The sequence below is a fragment of the Sturnus vulgaris genome, chromosome 17 (genome assembly GCF_052056855.1).
Source record: "Sturnus vulgaris isolate bStuVul1 chromosome 17, bStuVul1.hap1, whole genome shotgun sequence".
Lineage (NCBI taxonomy): Eukaryota > Metazoa > Chordata > Aves > Passeriformes > Sturnidae > Sturnus > Sturnus vulgaris.
The window spans coordinates 8,561,191-8,581,249 of NC_142259.1; the positions used below are offsets into that span (position 1 = coordinate 8,561,191).

General features: G+C 41.8%; 1 protein-coding gene across 3 annotated transcripts in view; it reads right to left on the reverse strand.

Annotated features, from left to right (window-relative positions):
• EYA2 (EYA transcriptional coactivator and phosphatase 2) overlaps positions 1-20,059 on the reverse strand; it is an 87,382-nt gene that overhangs the window by 18,992 nt on the left and 48,331 nt on the right. For all 3 annotated transcript variants that reach the window (XM_014888950.2, XM_088174961.1, XM_088174962.1), the window contains 4 exons: positions 10,054-10,121; positions 7,943-8,120; positions 6,224-6,351; positions 5,662-5,745 (listed from right to left, as the gene is read on the reverse strand). In XM_014888950.2, the coding sequence (XP_014744436.1) occupies positions 5,662-5,745; positions 6,224-6,351; positions 7,943-8,120; positions 10,054-10,121 (458 nt within the window). The remainder of the gene's footprint in view (positions 1-5,661; positions 5,746-6,223; positions 6,352-7,942; positions 8,121-10,053; positions 10,122-20,059) is intronic.

Below are 20,059 nucleotides of genomic sequence, written 5' to 3' on the forward strand. Positions count from 1 at the left end.
TATGAAAGCCCTTGATAGCCCTGTGAAAAATACAAAACTTCTGGAAAGCTTGGTGGAAACAAATCTTGACGTGTAATCCTCAGCACAATGACATATTTTGCACATGCAGCTTTCTAAAAAAAGTCATGTCCCCTTGGCTTTTTAGACTTTTCCCCTTAAAATTTCAGTCCAAATTCAGCCATACTGGAAAGCAGGTTCCCTTTCCTCGGGCTTGTTTAATAACCCAGCGTTGTTTCTGATTTTATGTCAAAAATAATCCTTGGATAGCTCCAAATGCCAGGTGTGCAGTTTGCTGAGAGCCCTCCTGCTCCCTAAGCCCCAGCACAAGAGGTCACATCCACAGGAGCTCCGAGCATCTCCTGTGCCCACCTCCAGCCTGCTGGGATCTGCCTTTGCTGCTGCTGCTGCTGCTGCTTCCCATCAGCCTGCACGGATGATAAACACAGCTGTCTGCTCCCGAAATACACATTTGAAATAATCAAATGCCTGGAATTATTTACTCCCTTCTCTCCAATAATGAGCTAAATAATTGATACAGCAGCATGTCTAAAGTAACAGACTTCTTTATTACCTGCAGTGATTGAATGCTTTTTAAATTTAACTTAAAAAGGCATTAAACACAAGGTTTAGCCTCCAGTGGGTAAAAAAATCTCCAACTTCCTCAGAAAATCCTTTCCAAATTGTATTCATCTTGACTTAATCCATGATCTACTGAGTGAATTAGGCTCTATTTGTTTTGAAAATCTATTTTATGGAGTTCCAAGGGCTGTGTTTTCCTTAGGAAGGGCTTATTCTGCCTTTCTGCCCAGGATGCCTGCTAGCAGCCCTCAGCACTGGCCTCTGCAGGTTTTGAACGTCCCAAGGTGCCCCACACATATGACTAACAAAATGTAAATAAACACAGCTGAGCCAGTAAGAAATTGGAAGGTTTTCTCATTAAAGAAATAAAATAAACAGATGTCCTTAAGCACTTTGGCTCATGTTTGTCAAAGGAATGGAAAACTCTCAGATGTTTGAACAGCAGTCATGATATAAGGCCACATCTCAAGCGAGAGAAGAGGAAAAAAAGCGATGCCCTGGCACTTAGAATTAACTAATAGTTCTCAAGGGAGGCCCCTTTTGATTTGAACCTTAGCAACTTCTACAAATAGTTTTTAACAGCCGAGCAATAAAATGGGGTTTTATTCCTTCTCAGTTTGTAAAGTAGTAAAGGACAGACTCGGCCATTAGGAGCATGAATCACCAGCAGATTTGATTAAATCCCCATGGTGTTTCAATCAGGTCCTGGCTTTAGGGTCCTGTGAGAGAACAAAGCAGGGGAAAGCACAAGCTACTTGAAGCATTCAGTGAAAGCAGGGAAGGGGAAAAAAAAAGAAATTAAAAAATCAAACCTAGGGTTTTACAAGGATCTCGAGTAGAGCCAAGGAGGAACTTTTCAATGAGGTTTTTTTTTTTTTAAATTGGAAATTATAATTCATTTAAAGGAAAACTTTTTATAAGAACATGTAACAGCCAGTGAAACTTTTGAGGAATAAGGTTTCTTAGATCCACAAGAGAACAAGGCAGTCCAGTTCACAGCCAGCATACAGCAGCTATAACATTTGTTTCAAAGCTAGAAAATCAGATTTATGTCCTGTCCTCAACTGGGCCAAGCAGAAACTTTTGCTACTCTGCCCAAAAGGTCCTGCTATGACTGGGGGACCCTGTCGTGGGTCACTGCCAGTCTCTCATCAGAGAGGCCAAGCCCATGTTTGCACAGGCTGCAGAGCTGAGTGCATGTCCTGTCTCACCCACACCTGTCTCCTTACGGCTTCACTAAACCTCGTGTTGCCACTTCTGACACACAAAAGCGTTCAAAAATGTGGCTGTCCCAGAAAAGCAGCCTCTGCTTCAAGCAGGCAGCTCCGAGGCACAGTGCAAGCCCTCCCTGAATGCAGAGCCAGCTCACAGCCCCAGCTCCCAGGGACAGTCACACTGTGAAAACCTTCCACTGAAAGCTAACCATGACCTGGCATGACTGATTTAAAACCAGGGCTTTATGTGCTTTACAGATTTCTGCAGTATGTTTTTTGCTTAATTTGAGCTAATTCCAAATGCTGAACAATCTCAGAAATTGTACAGCTCTTGCAGGGAATTTTATAGAGCTGAATTCCCAGGTATCAGCAGACACTGTCAAAATCCTGATAAAGATCCAACACAATTCAAGAATTTAGACTGTTTTATGTATTCAAATCCCTAAGTCCAGACTAAAATAAAATCCTTGTCATTTGATTCCAGGATTTTGGAGTATCTTGCATATAAAGTTGAATTTTAACTCCAGTTTTTACTTTACTCAATTGATCACTTCAATCCCATGAAGTGATGCAACACAGAACAAGAGTACACATTCTTGGAACAATACAAAATACTAAGAAAAGGTATTGGCTTCACAGAGCTCCCTCAAGTTAAGGAAAACAATACACCCATTGCTCCCTTTTTTTCTTGATACTGGTCCTTTGAAAAGCATGAGAATGAAACTGCAGTATGATACTTGAACAAAAATTTCTGCATCTCTTTCAGTCTGAGAAATTTTAAGGCTTAAACAACACAGGTTATGGAACAAGCTTGCAGATATCCCAACTGGGGAAAGAGGAACAGAGTCATGATTATTTTTGGCACAGGACTGCATGAAATCTCCTCATATTGTTTCTGAATTACTACCACCAAACGAGTCTGTCTGTGCTCGCCTTGCTGTGTCAAACAAGTCCCTTGCCTCTGCCCCACCTCCTGGGAAAGCCCAGCAGCACTGCTATGGATTTTTGAGCCATTTTTCCCCACTATGTTTAATCAATGATTTTTGGGGACAAATCTTTGCTGACAAGGCAAAGCCTGCAGCCTTCTCCCTGTGGAGCAGGAGCTCTATCACACACACCCCTAAGGGGTGAAAAAGGCTGGATGGACACCACAGTAAGCCACAAGAGATTACATCTGCTGTGGTTCTGTAGGCACATGGTAAATATTCTGCACCCATACAGTGACCATAAACCTGCAGAACTGGTTTTATAAACTCTCCTGAACATAATATTCATGGTCACCTGCCTCTGCAGCTTTTGGGGGGCTGCCTTTTCTTGTCATCCTATGGCAAAGACATTAACACCAAATTTCTGATGGCTCTGCAACCCATGGGCTACAGCAAAGGGTTTGGGAGGAGAGGACAGAAAAGGAGCAGCCTAGGCTGGGCTATTCATTCATGCTTCAACTTTCAGTAAATTTTGGGTTTTAACTGCTCTTGATGCTGTGGGCAAAGTATTTTTGAGATTAACTCTCAATGCCTTGAGGAGGCCATGTCTATGTTAAGAGCTACAGAGAAGACAAAGAGAATTTTCACATGAAGTCAGGTCAGAAAATATGCATTGAAGCATTAACCATTAATAACATGACTTTTTGTGAGTTCTTTCTCCTCTTTTTTTTCTTTTCCTCATTTTTGGACATCCCTGTTGCTGCCATCACCAAGGAAGGGGTCAACACACACAACCATTTGTGATTAAGTAGCTAAAGAACACAGGAATTTAGACCCAAATCTCTAAAGCTGTGGTTGATGTTCCTCCTCCCATCTTTCAAGAACAATCACCCCAGAAAGGGGTGTTATTCTTCAGCTTGAACAACTTTACAGACTAATTCTTTGAGCACCTGCAGCTCCACCAGTGCAACAGACAGGATGATACTGGGAGATAAATGTTGGCCACGGTCAGGATCACATAAACTGACACTTTTCTGGAGGAAGACATAGTGACCAAGATCTCCATGTGTGAGATTTCATTATAAGCATATGCATGTCTAATTACAGGCATGTGAATTTTTAATGGAGAATTTTGGTTTTGATACATGATTTACTTTGAGATTAACATTTCCTACACTACTGAAAGCAAGAAATTCTGAAACTCTTAACCTCTGGCTGCTTCACTTGTACTTGACAGTTTTGAATTGTGCTACTCTTTGACAGTTCCCAGGACAGCCTGTCTGAGTGTGCTGTATTTCCCTCTTGGTTTAAGGTCTGTTCCAAAGCCCACCAAAGCCTCTGCTTGTCTTTGGATCAAGCCAGCAGCCTACAATAGTTTTATAACACAACCTTTTCCCTCACAGGAGAGTCCTGAAGAATTTAATACTGATGAAACGAATTAAGAACTGCAAAGAAAAAACTCTTTCTAGAGAAGTTTCTCAAGGAACCCATCGTAACTTAATAGAAAAGGTGATTCATTCTTTCAAAAAGATATTCCTGTTTATATCATTCTCTAAATTAGTGTAAAGGAAACAGCCAACAGAAGCCCCCACACAGCAGATTCCAACTCTACACCCTCTAAAGGTGTGCAGGAGGCAGCAGGTGAAGGCATCTGCTTCAGAGGTTCTGTGCTAGGACTGAGTCAGCCCATTAAGGGAATTCTCCACAGGAATACAGCAGCCCCTACCCAAGGCTGAGCTCAACCACAGAGCAGATCTGCACAGCCTAAGTTTGTTTCCTGATCCTGCCTAATTCCTTCTGGTGTTTGTAGGCAGTAGGTCTGAGCTTACACAAGTACACTTCGTTCATTATGTTCTCTGGGAAAAGTAACCACTTCAATTACCTTGTACAACATGGGTCTGGTAAATCCCTGCTTGGAAACACGGGCTTGGTTTTCAGAGGGTGCTGTTAGAAGTGTTAGCAGCATTCCAAGTGCTGCAGTAGACTTCCACACCACAAACACCATTTTATATCCTTTACAACTGTGCACATCTAACAGTGAACAATAAATCTATCTTACTAATTACACATTCAGCTTGTTATAACCATCGTAAAAAAGTACAGCTGGTAAAGCCATGAAATGATGTCAAATCATATTTCTGCCTTCTGGAGAGAAGTTGGGTTATTTTCCAGTCTCCTGATGAAGCTGAGTGCTTGAAGCCATGTGTGGAAACAGCTGCCAACTAGGTCATCCACCTTTAATTAGGTAATGATATTGTCTTTTTTCCTACCCATTTAAAAGTGTTTGACATTCTGTAATTCAAAGTGACTCAGGTGTTTATCATAAAAAGCTGCCTTAGGAAGAAATTGCAGCACGTGGTACTAAATCCAAAAGCCAGTGTGTTCTCCTTAGCAGCCAAGTTCAGGCTGTTCAGCCACAGTTATCTAAAAAAATGGAATTGCCTGCATTTGAAAGAGGGTATCTAAAGAAATATGTTTCTGAAACCCCCTTAGAAATGTGAGTTTTGGCAGCTATGTGGGAAGCACAGCCAGCTCTTCATGGCAACCTAGACTGAGGAACACAAAATCTCTCTTAAAAAATTGTCTGAGATTCATAAGAAAACACTGTTCTAACAAAAAAGTGTTAGCTGATTCGGGCTGGAGTTAATGGGCTCTGGCTGCTGGCTGCTCTCTCCTGCAGAAGACAGACACTGGAAGAACATCCCAGCAAGTGGCAGCTGAACAGCACAAGCTTTGGAAAAACAAGGGTCTTACTTGCAACACGAAAGGGAGGTAAATTAAATTCTCACATGTTCAGAGGAAATACCACAGGCCACGTTTATACAAATATGTCTGAATAAACCAGGCAGCATCTGCTTGAAAAGCTGTCTCATTAGCTGCCCCCACAGTTCCCGACACAATTTGGCTGGACAAGCAGTAATGCTAAAAAAATTAAATTTTACCTTCCCATATCTGGATGCAAAGGTTCCCGTGAGTAAGGAGTGAAAAATAATTATCGTCTCATCCAAATCCCACACAAACACACGCTGTGATGACAGATGGGGTGGAAAAAAGAAATATAGTTACACATTAAGCAACTGCAAGAACAGGTTCAGTCAGGAAATATGTCCTGTTGGACTAGAGATTTTTAAGATCTCGAGCCATTTGGAGCACTGATTGTGGATGTTTTGTGAAAGCAGGCAATATGAAATATCAGGAATTTTGGAATTATGTGTGTGCATCCCAAGAGCTGACTCTCCTAACAACCACAGAAATCCCCTGCTGCCTATCAAGCCAGGGGAACAAAACATCAGATTTACAAAAAGCCCAAAGGACAAAAACAAAGGGTAGCATGAAGAATAGTTTGAGATGTTGATAACACAGAAATTGAGCAATTGTTTTGACTACTCGTGCCTGCAGGTTCCAGCTGTATTAATAATTTGGTTCTGTCTCTCAGATTTGCTAACAGAGGCAACTGTTCATGTTTGCTGGATATACCAAAGGAATAGAAATAAAGGTTATTACCTCAATCTCACTGTCAGCAGTAGGGGAAGGATCGTTGCTTCTTTTTGACCGGGCTCGTACCTTGCCATCTGACCCTCTGTGATGCCTGTCTGTCTCTATTTCTTTGGCTGGTGTTGTGGAATAGTCCCCTAGGAGGAGAAAGAAATTCCATTGTAAACTTAAATTTTGCACTGTGTCACTGTAATTAGAGCATGAAACCTTTTATTGAAAAGCAACAGAAACACTATGAGAAAATCTTATTCTTTTCACAATAAAGCTAACGGTGTTAGAGAAAGAAGTTTTAACTCCTAAGATTTGTTAAAATAATTTCAAAAATCACCAAAACCGCATATAACATTTTAAAAAGGACATGTCACTTCAAAAAACGTTATCAAAATTTTCATTGGAAAGAAAAAAAATTTGGAGTTTTACTCCCCCCCATTCTTCTCAAAGATAGAAATTAGAAAGGCAATAGAAACAGAATCCAAGACCAATTACAATTCTGAAATATTTTTTTAAATCTTTTTGGTTATGGATATCTTAAAATTTGATGAATGCTAATAATTAAAAATATACTTCAAACATCAACTTGTATTTAAAAATACTGAACTAACCTGTTGAGCCTTACCCCATTTCTCAGAGGACAGTATTTTAGAAATAACTGTGAAGACACAGTTAAAAGTAAACTTCCTATGTATAAAGTATCTGTTTTGATTGGCTTGATTTTCACAGACCTGTCTGGGTTTCACTCACCTTACATTACAAATCCTTTTCAAACATATTTTTCTTTACACCTTGCTAAGCTGTGGCCTCTGCAACTTCCTAGAATAACCACACTCTTCTCCAGAGAAGCTGGGATTGTGCCTAAGAAGCATTTTGAGATCATCCTTTCTCAAAAAGGCTGAGATAAGATCTAAGGAACGGAAAATCCTCCAACTGCTTTCAGAGCAGTCTGTGATCACTTCTTTTTAAAAAACAATACTAGTTTATTTTTCTTCTAGAGCAACCACAGATGTTCAGATTTGTTTCTTAGTAAGTCAGCCGACCTTCAGTGGGTGTGTACTGTGATCATCCACAAATTGTGTGGTGTCTTATATAAATGTTATTGCACGCCAATGAAAACTGGTCGGGAAGTGATAGCTGAAGATTGCTCTTCAACAGGACACTGGGGGATCATAATCCACCAGGAATTCCATAAACTACTTAGGCACTGAAACTTTTAAAATTAGGCATTCAAAGAGAGGGTATTTTTTGGTGTGGAATTCATCTTGAACTTTCATATCAGACACACAGTTTGTCTAGATTTTTTTAAAGAGGGAGACTTTCTCTCTATGTAGTTGTTTATGAATGTTTATGAACAATATTTCATGTTGTTGACGTGACATGACATGACCTTGACAAAGATTGGGCTAAAAAGTCATCAGACATTAAGGAAACTGAGACTTTTTTAGACCATGGCTGTTTGCTTTGAATTCACTGCTATCCATGCCACCTCTTAGTACTGATCTGGAGTTCGTATGTTATTATCTTATCTTTCTGTACTACCCTAGAGGAGATCAAACCTCAAACACTCATGAAAACAACACAGGATGGTTTTAGAGAGCTTGGATATTCCAATCCCTTCCCAAAGCCCTGTGTAAGAACCATTTAGTGCTAGAAAATCTGAGCTACCAAAACTCCAACGAGGAGATGATGGTGTTTATGTGTGCAGAAGGCTGGGAACACAAGAGAGGCACCTACCAGAGAGGGACTCTGTGCTCTGGCTGGTGATGCTGTGGGAATTCTCCTGCAGGGAGTAGGTGGAGGTGGGGATGGCCGAGGGGCTGATGCTGTTGGCAGACACGTATGGGGAGTTGTAGGACGAGCTGTAATACTGGGAGTACTGGCTCTGAGGGAAGCTGGGATACGAGGAATACTCCTTGGAGGGGAAAAAAAAAAGAGACATCTAACTCACACGGATCTGGTTTTATCTTACAAACAAGAAGGCCACCACAAAAGCTCTGTTACTTGTGTTATTCCTGAGTCATGGCTCAGGAATATTTCACTGAAGAACTCCATTTCATTCACTTAGGAAATTACATTTCTGCTTCTCCCAAATATACTCTTATTTTAATATGATAGACTAACCAACAAGAGGTCAGAAATCTGGCATCTTCCGGGGTTTTTTACAGGATTTGAGTTATCAGTGCTGACACATTTTGTATTACAGAGTTTAACAAATTTCTGTGAGAGTGAAGTAGGGTGGCTTTCTGAAAAGGGCCATGATGGAACACGTAATCTTTGTAAACAACAAAATACCTAAGAAATTGCAAGAACAGAATAAATAACTGGGTGAGGGAAGCAGCAAAACAGGCTCCATTTTCCCACAATCAGCAACATCATCTGATCCGTTCTTAGGCTAAATAAATGAAAAGAAAGTAGCAATTTTTCCTTCACCAATGCTCACGACAGTCTGCCCAACTACCTCAGCAATAAATAAATGCCTGAGTGATCTTGTCTACCTACAGAAAAATGAACTAAAACTATGAGGGGCGAGTGACCTTGGGGAGCTGAGGTATCACAAAACTCTTTATCTTGATTTTAAGGCTCCCAAAGAAACCCCATACCATTATCCTTGCATTTTTGGTGGATGTATTGTGAAAAGCAGGACACTGGAAAACTTTATAAAATGTATCTGAACAATCAAAGTATAAAAGATTTAATTTGGTTTTTTTTTGTTTTAATTGCAACTCTAGTCCTTGTCCACTGAATTTGATTTTCCAGACAGAGAACTGAGTTCATGCTCTGTTCATGTCTTTGGGCAGAAGGCTTTTATTTCCTCAGAAATTATAATTAGTCTCTGTATTAAATAAAATTAAAGAATAAATAGTCTTTAGAAAGACTAAATGCACTTTCCTCCTTAACAGCTTACATCTTCGTCTGTGACAGCTATTTCATTAACTTTCAGTCACCAGGGAACTCTCAAGAGCAAAGACTCAAATTGTCATAAGAACAATTAGACTGAAAAATAAATGAGATAATTTCATTGTTTTCTTCTACAGAAAATGACAAAATAATGAAAAAAAACCCCAGCTTTCCCCCCCTGTTTAGGTAACCCTCATACTTCAATCAAATGCACTTCTATCAGTAGTGCTGATGTTTTAAGCCCAAACTGAAGCAACAAAGAAATTGCCCACTGTTGCCATTAAAAATACAAGTCAACAATCACCCTACAAACAAAGAACTGAAATTCCTGGCCAACCAAAATACATTTCCTGGGAGAGTGTACTCATTTGTTTGGTCCAAACAAGAAGAGCCATTTGCTACTGAAAAACATCTGTCTTGTGTTTTATTTATAGCCACATTTACCAGGGTATGTGAGGCATGGAGCCCACGGACAGGTGTGCTCCCCAAGGGGGGAGTGCACACACAGCTCAGAGGGCTCCACATCCACCAGGGCCTGCCAAGGCTGCTCTCACATTGTTCACATTCCCTGCACGGTGCCAAGGCAGCAGACAGGATTCCAGAAGCCATCCCCTCTGGAGGGGATGCACAACATATCTGAAAGTTGTAAGACGGCAGAAGAATGAGGAAACTCTTGGCACTGCTACAGCAGCAGGTCAGAGACTGCCAGGGCACTCCTGCAAGGACTGCACCCTGAGCCTGAGCACTGACACATCTCAGCATTAACCACGGTATCCTGAACTCCAGCAAACAGGCCCAAGGAGCAGAGCAGAATGGTGCTCAGCAAAACACAAAGCAACTCCTTCCTTAAATATATGAGAACACTAAAATAATCTCTCTGATCTACAGATCTCCCAAGTGGCTCAAAGTAAGTGACGAGGGTGCCAGCAATAGATGCTGAATCATACCTGATGCACAGCACTGAATCCTGCAGAATTTGTCAGGCCATTGGCTCCCTGGTAAATCCCTGTTGTGCCTGAGGGAAAGAATATCACAGCCATAAGATCCACCAGCAATCAAAGTAACAGGGTATGTTAATTCAAATAATTTCCAACAGGAAGTACCAGCTCACTACAAGAAAGTATAGCACAAATCTGAGGCTGTAAAAACTTTGGGGTTTACTGACAGAAAGGCATTCATTACATACACTGAAACATTGATTATTGGGCTGGGAAACAGAGCTGGAACACAAGGATTCAGCCCAGATTTAAAATTCAGTTACTTCCTTTTACAATAAGTAACAGAATAGTGTTTTTTATCTTCTCCTCCTGGAGGAAAATCCCTCACATTACATACACATCCTCCCATGTGCTGTTCCATGCATGGGTATTCTGCCATCTGTCCTAATTTATCAGGTACCCAGGAGTTTTCTGAAGAAAAATTTGCTCCCTGGTGTTGATATTCCCAATGTGAGAACAATATTGCTGAGATTTCTGGAACAGCAAAGAGCAAAGATATTTCTTCATCTTCTTTCAGGGATATTAGGAGAGAAAGGATGGACACGGTTCTGTCCCAAGTGAAGCAGCTGATGTTCAGCCAGGCTCCCCCAGCTGGAGATTTTGTTTGGAGAAGTCAATGTTCAGATTAGATCTAAAGGAATGGTTTCTTTGCCTCCCATCAGGCCAGTGGTAGCAGGGCCATAAGCTCTCCTCCCCTCTCAAGTTCTAGCCTTGATTTAACCCCACTCGATGCTGGTTTTGATTTCAGTATTTTCCATTTCACATGGTATCTGAAGGAGGGATGATTTTGGTGCTGCCTGGCTGCACTGGGCTCCTCTTGGTTTCACTCTGCCACCTCCATGTACCATCAGACTGAGCCCTAATCAGGCCTTTGGCCTTTTTTCCTCATCTGGTTCTCACCATGTGAATGGCTTTGAGCAGTGCTGCTTTCACCATGTGACACTCTGCACGTCTTCATGTAGCAACCATACTCCCAAGTTCCACTTGCTTGTTTTTATTTTAGGACACCAGATTAGCTGGGGAATGGACAGCTGAACAAACTCCACTCTGCCAAGTGCAGCTACAAAGCACAAGCACTGAAGAATAAATCTCAAGCCAAAAAAAAACCAAGAGAGAAGACTCTGCCCTCCAGAACTAATTTGTTGCCACGTGGTCTTTAAAAAGAAAATAGCAGGCAGGAAGAAAACAGAGTGCAGGTGACTGCCAGGTACCTTGGGTGTTCCCAAGGCCCAGAATGTGCTGGCTGGGAGCTGAGCCAGTGCAGGTGGGCTTGGGTGATGCCTCCTCCTGCCATTCCTGCCTTGGATCAGTGTCCAATCCCCCCTGCTTCCAACAGCCCATATGGGGAGACTGCCCAAGACAGCAACACATTCAGCCCCTGGCATTTCCCCACTTCCCACCCGAGATAGGCTTCTGCAGGTTTTCCAAAAGTCACAGGTATGCAGCAGTGTGGATATATAACAACATTTCTCACCACTGTGAAGGAGAGTAATAGAGCCCCAGTGCTTACAGGCAAAAACAACTTTCACAGAAGACAAAACAGCTCTTGTACACCAGAGCTTGAAACAATACAGGGGGGAATTTTTGATTTTCCTAAACTGTCATTTAGAAACAATCCATCATCCTTTATTAAAGCTGTCAAGAGGGGGATGAGTTACCTCGAGGGACTCACGCTTTATGTGTAAATTGTGATGAGAACACGTTTATTGCTGTGCTACCTGCACATGATACTGCAGCTTCCTGCTTTCCAGTCAGAGACAGTGAGGAAAAGTAGGGATGTGCACAGCTGGGTTAAAGTTATTCCGAACTTTGTGGCAGCTGTGAAGAGTGAGTGTGTCTGTGCACACACAGGTAAGTGAGCAGGGAGAAGAGGGCAGGAGTGTGGGGATGAGAGGATGGGAATGACTCCACAGCTTCCCCCAGTGCATTGTGACTGGCCCCACTGGGGTGGATTTTATGCTGGGGTTTTGTAAAATATATTTTTGCCACTTCGGCTGAGCTACCCAAGTTCAGGTGTCCCTACAGGCCACTGCAGGCTGGCTCCCTCTGCCCAAGGGACTTTCCAAATGAAGGACAGATTTTTTTTTGCCTACATACTTAAATACTTGTGAAAGTGCTGAAGACTGGTAGTCCCTATAAACTGAAGTTCAACCTGGCAACTCAGGCTTTTCTCTTCTCCTGTCATTGTATCCCACTGTATCCTGACCAAGGAGGACTACCACCTCAGCACTGTTTGTCTCAACTGAGATCAAACACAACCCTTTTCCTTGCCCTCCAGCAGTGCATTCAGAGGTTTGAGCCCCCTCCCTGCAGTACACCTTGAGAGCTGCTAAGCTCAGTATGTCCTGGCAGCTCAGTGTTACAGCAGAATAATTACAGATAAGGACACTGGGGACAACCAAAGTCAGTAAACACTTGGAATTTCTTCCCAGCTGAACAAGGATGAAAAGCTGGGAGACAAAAAAAAAAAAAATCAATTATCTGGATCTAGATTCAGATTTATCAATACTTGTCTTGGGAACTATTATAGTTCAGACCCTGTTCCACTTGACAGGTCAGACTGGAGAGACCATGTTTTCAATGATGCACCCTCAGTTCAAATGGCAGGAAAACAAACAAGTGCCACAGGCAATGGAGACAAAGATAAACCCTCTCTCTCCATAAACAGAGAATGAGCTCTGCTGGTCACAGTTTCTGTGAGCAGCCTTGTAGAGTTCAGCAGTTCAGAACACATACCAGAACCAGCCCCAAATGTTTGCTTTTCCTCCTTAAGCTGTTGGTAGGAAATAAACACTTCCATAACAAAATTAATTCTGCCAGGTGCAATTTCAGTTTTGCATCAGTAAATTTTACACTCGAGAAACTGGAAAATTATCAACAGATACTGCAGTTTAGCCCTATTTCCCATGTAACCATTTCCTCCCTCAAACACTTTCCCAGGTAATAGCACTTCTTGTAATATTCAGAGAAAGACTGGAGTGAAGTTTGAAAGTGGTGCTATGTGGAATGGGGCACTCCTAGGAAGCCCCTTGGTAAGCAATGTACATGAATGCCTGGCCCCCTCCCATTTCTGCCTATTTCTACAGAACCTTTCCTTTCACATATATTGGCTTTTTTCCATGGACCTCTGAAGACAACACACACTCTCACACTGAGGCTGGTTTTACATTTGCAATACTGCAGAGGTGGAAGCAAGTGATTTGTTTCCATCTATCTTGGTAGCTCAATGCCAAATAATTGCATTCAAACTCCCTGCAAATCAGAAACAAGCCTAGCATCTCCCCCTTTGGATCTTCTCCATATGGAATATGGTTCACATCTGTGTTCAATCAAGCCAGTTGCTAAATGTCACAATGCCCTCATTCACAGGTAGCTTAAAGAACATTTAGCTCATAATAAAACAATCTGAACTCTGAAGTAGAACAGCTCTTCAGATGTGTGGTACTGTAAGTGTTCCTGTAAAGTATTTCTCTCACAAACACACTCTCATGGAAAGGTGTCCACATGCCAGGCAGAGCCAGTGCCATGATTTTTCCTTGATAAGTAGATGTGGCCCTTCTCTGTGTGAGTGTGCAAGGGCAACATGTACAGAAAAACTCTTTGTGAGCTGATGAATGTTCTATTCCTCTTCTCAAACAGATGGATTTCATTTGCTATTTTCCCTTCATTCACTTTTTAATTCGAGCATTCCAGAAAAGCCTATGCCATGGTCAATGATAATTTCAATGGTGCGTGATCTGGCCTGTGTTCCTGCAAAAACTTTCATACCAGCTTCTCACCCTCTACATCTGTCTTTCAGTCACTGCAGTATCAGGCTGCATTTCTTCCCCTCCTTGCCAGGTATGAGCAAGGAAAGAAAAGAAAGCAATATTCATGTTTATTTTTAGTGTATTCAGAACTAAGCTTATTTAGTTAATTTTTTCAGCTTATGAATGCACGGAGTGCTGGTGTCTTAGGGAGTGGTGATTATGAAGACAGGATGGGCCTGTGGTGTAGCTCAGATCAAAACCACAGCAAGCTTTGAAAATCAGGTTTGTGTGCTTATCTTTCACAGGTCAGAGGGGCCCTGACAACAGGGAGGTGCTCTCCAAGCCTCCTGCACTGCTCAAAAGACAATAAGCTGCTGGATTTAGAAGAACAGATGGCTTGCACTTTCAACATTCAATGAAATACCCAACAGGCAGAGGAGGAGATGGCCAGGTTCAACACAGGTGGGCAGTTTGAGTGTTTATCACAGTGTTTATCACAGCTCTCTGGGCAGCCAGCAGCAGCTGTGAGTCCAGGAACACTGAAAAGATGCAACACTAAGGGTGGCTAGTATGGGCATTCCTGAGCATGTTTGTGTCATGATTTCAAAAAACAGAATGATGAAGCTTAGACAAGCATTTCCTCCCACTTGCAGATGAAACACACAATGGTTCCACAGAGAGCTCTCTCAAAGGGATTATCTGACCATTTAGGACTAATAAAATAAATGCCTGCAGGGGTCAGCTGAATTGCATGGTATTTTACAAGGCTGCACACAATGGCTTGTGCATTCTGACATCACCAGGCTGTTTTCCTGCAGGAAGCAGTGCTGACTGTGAGTGATGCAGCCAAGGCCCCAGTGCACCTCCCTGCACAGTGTGCATTGCTCTGTGCTATGAACAACATCTGCCCGAGTCCTCACGGCCATTCAGAGAGATTCTTTGCAGTGCTTTAGATCTCTGACAAGCTAATGTTTCCTGCAGTAAATGCTGCCTTCTCCGAGCTGCTACATTTTTAGTGAGAGGTTAAGCACTCCTTAAAATTACCTCCCACCAGCTATACTCTAGTGCCTTGTAAGGTTCCAAATCCTACAACATCTGCCTGCATTTACTGGGCAAGAAGACTCATAAAACCTTGCATGGTTGTCAGCTGTGGAGGCATTTCAAGACTATCTGACCTGTTAAAGGAGAAGAAAAACTCAACCCATATGTACTTTGCAGCAGATTGCTCAACTGTTTGCCATTAGGTGTAATGAAGCCTTCCCTAAAAAGTCTTGTATTTCTGTCTGGAAGGGCTCAGACAGTGCAGGGAAGAGCACCCTGCATTAACCTAGATGAAAAGCATTATTCTACAAAGTTACACCACCTGACATCAGCAGTGTCTGGTAAAGGACATTGCTCCCAAAAGCACATGAACACCTCCTGCAGATGATACTCTCAGATACAAAACCCATTCAAAATAAGTCCATTTGTCTCCCACCACAATCCCGTGCAGTCCTGTCAGCCTGACCAGGTGTTGGAGGGCACTCTGAATGGTGATATAAAACACATTTCATGGTTCAGATTTTCTGAGTCAAAGCCCTTCCCCTGCTCCTGGGACTACTCAACCCACAGAGCCTCAAAGAGCTTTAATAAGTGATGACCAGAGCAGCCTTAAGAGCCTGGCTTTACCATCCTTTTGAGCTTGGTCATCTGTACAGCTCAGTCCAGATCAACAGTGGTGTTGAAAGTGCTGGGATGGTTTACAGTTACTCTCAGGATTTGAACCATGGGAAAGCAGTTAGATTTTACTGTACTTTGAGAAAGTGTTTTTAACCACTTCTATCTAACAATGCTACAGCTATAGAAGCAAATCACACTGGACTGTCTTCAAAAATAAATCACAAGGAAATGTTTTGGGCCAAAAAGTGAACATCCTTAGAGCAAGGATGTAGACTGTTTCTGTAGACTGTTGAAAAAAACAACCAGCAAAACTGACTTTATTTAGGTGACTCAATGGACACCAAAGAATAAAGATTCCTCCAGCTGCAGTTTCATCCTGGACACAATCCTTCACTGATGGATAAGAAGACATGATAAAGGAAAGCTGGATTTGCCACCTCCCGTGTTAATTAGTGGCCATGAACCTCCAGTTCCCAGGCCAGCACTCAAATCTAAGAAGCCTTGTCACATCTACTCTCATGCCACTGGGGATAAAAACTTGTCCTGTCAGCACAGCTGTAATTTAGCAATTCTCTTCCTCTTGAGCAAAGTCAATCTCCAAACACCAGTGGAAAAGAGGGAGCTGCTCAGCACATCTCCACTCTTTGACCCATCCCTGCCAGATCCAGGCGTTTGTCCTGAGGCTTTTCCAGCCCCAGGCACTGCTGCAGTACTGCAGGGGCTCTGGGAAAGCCACAACAGAGAAAAATGTAAGAACCTTGACAAAAGAAGAGTGATCTTTGTCCTGGTAATGACTTGTCAACGCTAATCAATCTGCCAGTTACAGACTTTATAAGTCAAATTTTTATCCTCCTCTTTTTATCTGTGATAACTCAATGGGCTCCTCTTCAGCCAGTGCAGGTATTCTTGTAGTTCTAGAGGTCACAGTACTGCAGTGCAGAAGAGTCAGTGTTTAAACCCTGCCAATATGAACAGAAGGGGCATCCAAATTACATATAAAAAGGCCCAAGCAAGAGTGTTATCCACTGCCAGCAGAGCAGTTCACAACGTCCTGTGCTGGCTGAAGCAGGGTCAGGCTGAACTTGTCCACAAACATCATCCCCATCTCTCATCCTATGACTGAATTCTGTTTTTTCCTCCACAGTATTACCTCACACAGTGCTTGGAGATGAGATACAACAAAAGCAGTACCAGTCCTGCACAGCATCATGAATCTGATGTTTCCTAACTTTCAAATGCTTGACTATGCAGATATGATGTTTCTCAATACAGATTTTTATATGTAATTTTACACGAGCTCTTCTATTGCCTCCCAGACATTTTCAAAATCATTAGGTATACTGAATCAATTATTCAGTGAAGCTTCCATAACATTTTAGCATTTTCTTTGCCAAGTGCACTGTAAGGTGAATAATCAAGGCCAACTTCATGATTCCCCAAGCTGCTCCCATCTTATGTTTCTGGATTTTTTTATATCCTACAGAAGCAATGAAAACAAAATCCACGAAGGGAAGTCTCTGTGACATCCAAACATCTCTGTGTTTTCTGTGCTGATTTTGCCCATTAACCCACGTTTTGAGATTTCTTTCTGACCTCCACCAATGCTCCCAAGACAGTCAAGCAGCATGTTAGGGAAATGTCCCTTCTTTCTTCTCTGTAGATTCCCCACTCTCTTTCTCCCACACAAACCTCCCTTTCTCACCACACAAACTGTTCTCTGTATTTTCCTTATCCAGTCCCTTTACTACTGTCCTACCTTACTGCTTCTCTCTCATCCATGATTGTCACAGCTGCTCCCATCTCCCAGTGCCACCTCCACAACCCTGATGACAAAGTCACACAAAACTCTCAAGGAGACACAAGACACCTCCAAAACAAACGTTCTGCCTCAGAGAAGACTCCTGTTTCGACTGCACCAGTTAATATTTAATTTCCATTAAATGGCAAGAGCTAGAGCAGGGCTTTCCCTTGGGTAGCAGTAGCACAGATCCTTGCAGCCCACAGTGCATCACTGTCAACACCTTTGCCTCTCCCACCGACTTCCCTCTCCTACAAGTCAGCTCGTTTGAAAACAAAGTAAATGGAGCACAGTCAGCCCCTGGTGTTTAAAAATCTTTGAAAGGAAGGCTGGGCTGTTATTCTGAGGAACCTTGTATTTACACTGCAAAAAGTGAGGTCTGACCCCTCCTGAAGAGAGGCCTCTCCCTGCTGAACCCACCACGGCGTGGAGCACAACTTTACTGCCATGGTTTTGGACTGCAATTAATGCAAACCAGCTGTGAAGCAGAAGCTTTTGAAAGAGGCTGCTCCTTTTCTACTGAGGTTTTAATTTGATCAATCTAAGGCATCTGAGTGACAGTTTGCTGAGAACATGCTCTCACTTTCCTTTTTTTGGGACTTCACATGGATTCAAGATCTGGATGCCAAAGTGTGATCCATATTTCTCAGGTGTAGATTGAAATTACATCACTATTTTCATCACTGAGTACTTCAAGAATTAAGTTCAAAACTAAACATGGACTTCCTTTGTAAAATTCATGCAGGCAGAGGTAACTGTTCATGCCAAATTGGTATTTATGACCTCGTATTAAATTTTTAACACACAAATTGGCACACAATTGCAAGGAATTCTGGCTTCTCTTAGGAAAAATGTTGTCTGGATTATCCAGATATCAACAAGGGTCAAAATGTTTTCAGCATAAGAAAACATTATAATTGATTAATTATTCAGATTTTACTTGTTCTCAGGCCAGGAGAACAATTCATAACTAATTCATTCCACAAACATAAGCAATATATATAATTAATCCATTTTAAATCAGTGTTGCACAAAAGAAATGCTAATTTCTATTCATTCACTACTTCACAGCTCATCAGAAGGCCTCTACAAAGAAAACAAATGTTCAGCAGTAGCAAAAAATTTCACTGCGTAGGTCTTTGGTCCCAAATTTATGTTTGCCCCAAGCTCAACACTGCTCTGCAATTCCTTGGCAAAGGAAAGTTATCCCAGTTACATAACTGATTTTTCCTTTGTAATGTAAAAAGTATTTTGTGGGTAGATAGATTTGGATTTTAAAAAACCCCAAAAAAGCAGTCCAATCTTTTCCTGCCCAACAACAGCATCCACAATGGTCATTGGCCACGGTTTTAACTGTTGTGCAACTTCATCGTTTCATACCAGCTGTCATTTCAGCAATTACAACTGAAGAGCAAGGCATTGTCTAGGAATTAATGACAAGCTGAGAAGAGATGGCCTAATGTGCAATCAAGGAGCAGCACATGCTCTTGCAGCCACAGGAAATGCTCTGTAAGCTGGCTGTGACTGCACTCTCTGCTGAGCTGATGGGTTTCTGGGTTAGCTAATGTGCTGGCACAATTTTCTCTTTGTATTTTACATAGCTCACTAAATGTTAAGTTTCTTATATTCCAAAGATTTCTCCCCTACCCTCAGGAACAAGCAGTTTCCTCAGCTGCCAGTGAAGACAGTAAGGTTTTGAGGGCAGAACTGGAAGATAATCTTTGTGTCTCGTGTTCATTTTCTATCATTGAATAATAATTTTACCAGAAGTCTGAGCAAATCACCGAACTACTAAATTGTCAGAAATTGTAGACTTCAAAAAATGTGTGCTAAAAAGTGAAATATATTTTAATACCAAGCCCAGGGTGTTTGGTGATTTGGTGCTGTAACTGAACACTTAAATGAGGATTGATTAAGAAATGAAATGGACCTTGAAGAAACATTTCTTTCCCAGCACGACAAATTTACCACTTTAAAGGCAAAAATCTAATGCAAGCTGTAACCTCCTCTCCAGATTCATGACTCTAAAAGTGAGTGCCATCCCCAGACTGGCCACATGCATATTTCAGATCTCTTCATTATGAAACAAATAATTTTTTAATGCAATAATGACATGGAGCAACCCTGTACACAGTACTGGTTAAAAAAAAACAAGAAGAGAGGAAAAAGGTCACTCCTTCAGAGCAAATATGTGAATACCAGATTTCGGTCTGAATGTTACTTGAAGCCTGTTGATATCCATTGGTACTTGGCAATTCAAATCTTTATTTCAATCCACAGTACCTTTGCAACAAGGTTTTGTGTCATTTTTATGAGCTATGGAACTTGCTAATCTCATTTTCTATATTTGTATATGTACAAATATGTACAAATATGCAATGTGTGACATTAGCTATTGGTTAACTCTTCCACAATCAGTTTTGTTTCATACTAGGGAATCATGAAAATAGGTTTCCCCTCCTGGCTGGCTGTAAAATAGCTCTTTTTCTTTACCACTTACTGACCAAAAGGCTGTGATAGCTTCATTTTTGCTCTTTAATGGATCCTGTTCTTGGTCAAGAACCAGGATACAACTCAGAGCTGGAGTTCAGGATGAAAAGCTGAATGCTACCCCTTTGCACCTGCATCACCTGTGTTTGTTCTGCAAACAAACAGACCTGAACAGAGAGCAGAATCTGGCTCCAAAAACACCATTTACTGCTCACAGCCTCCCAGCTATCCCAGGCTGCCAGTGCTGCTGCCAAACGAG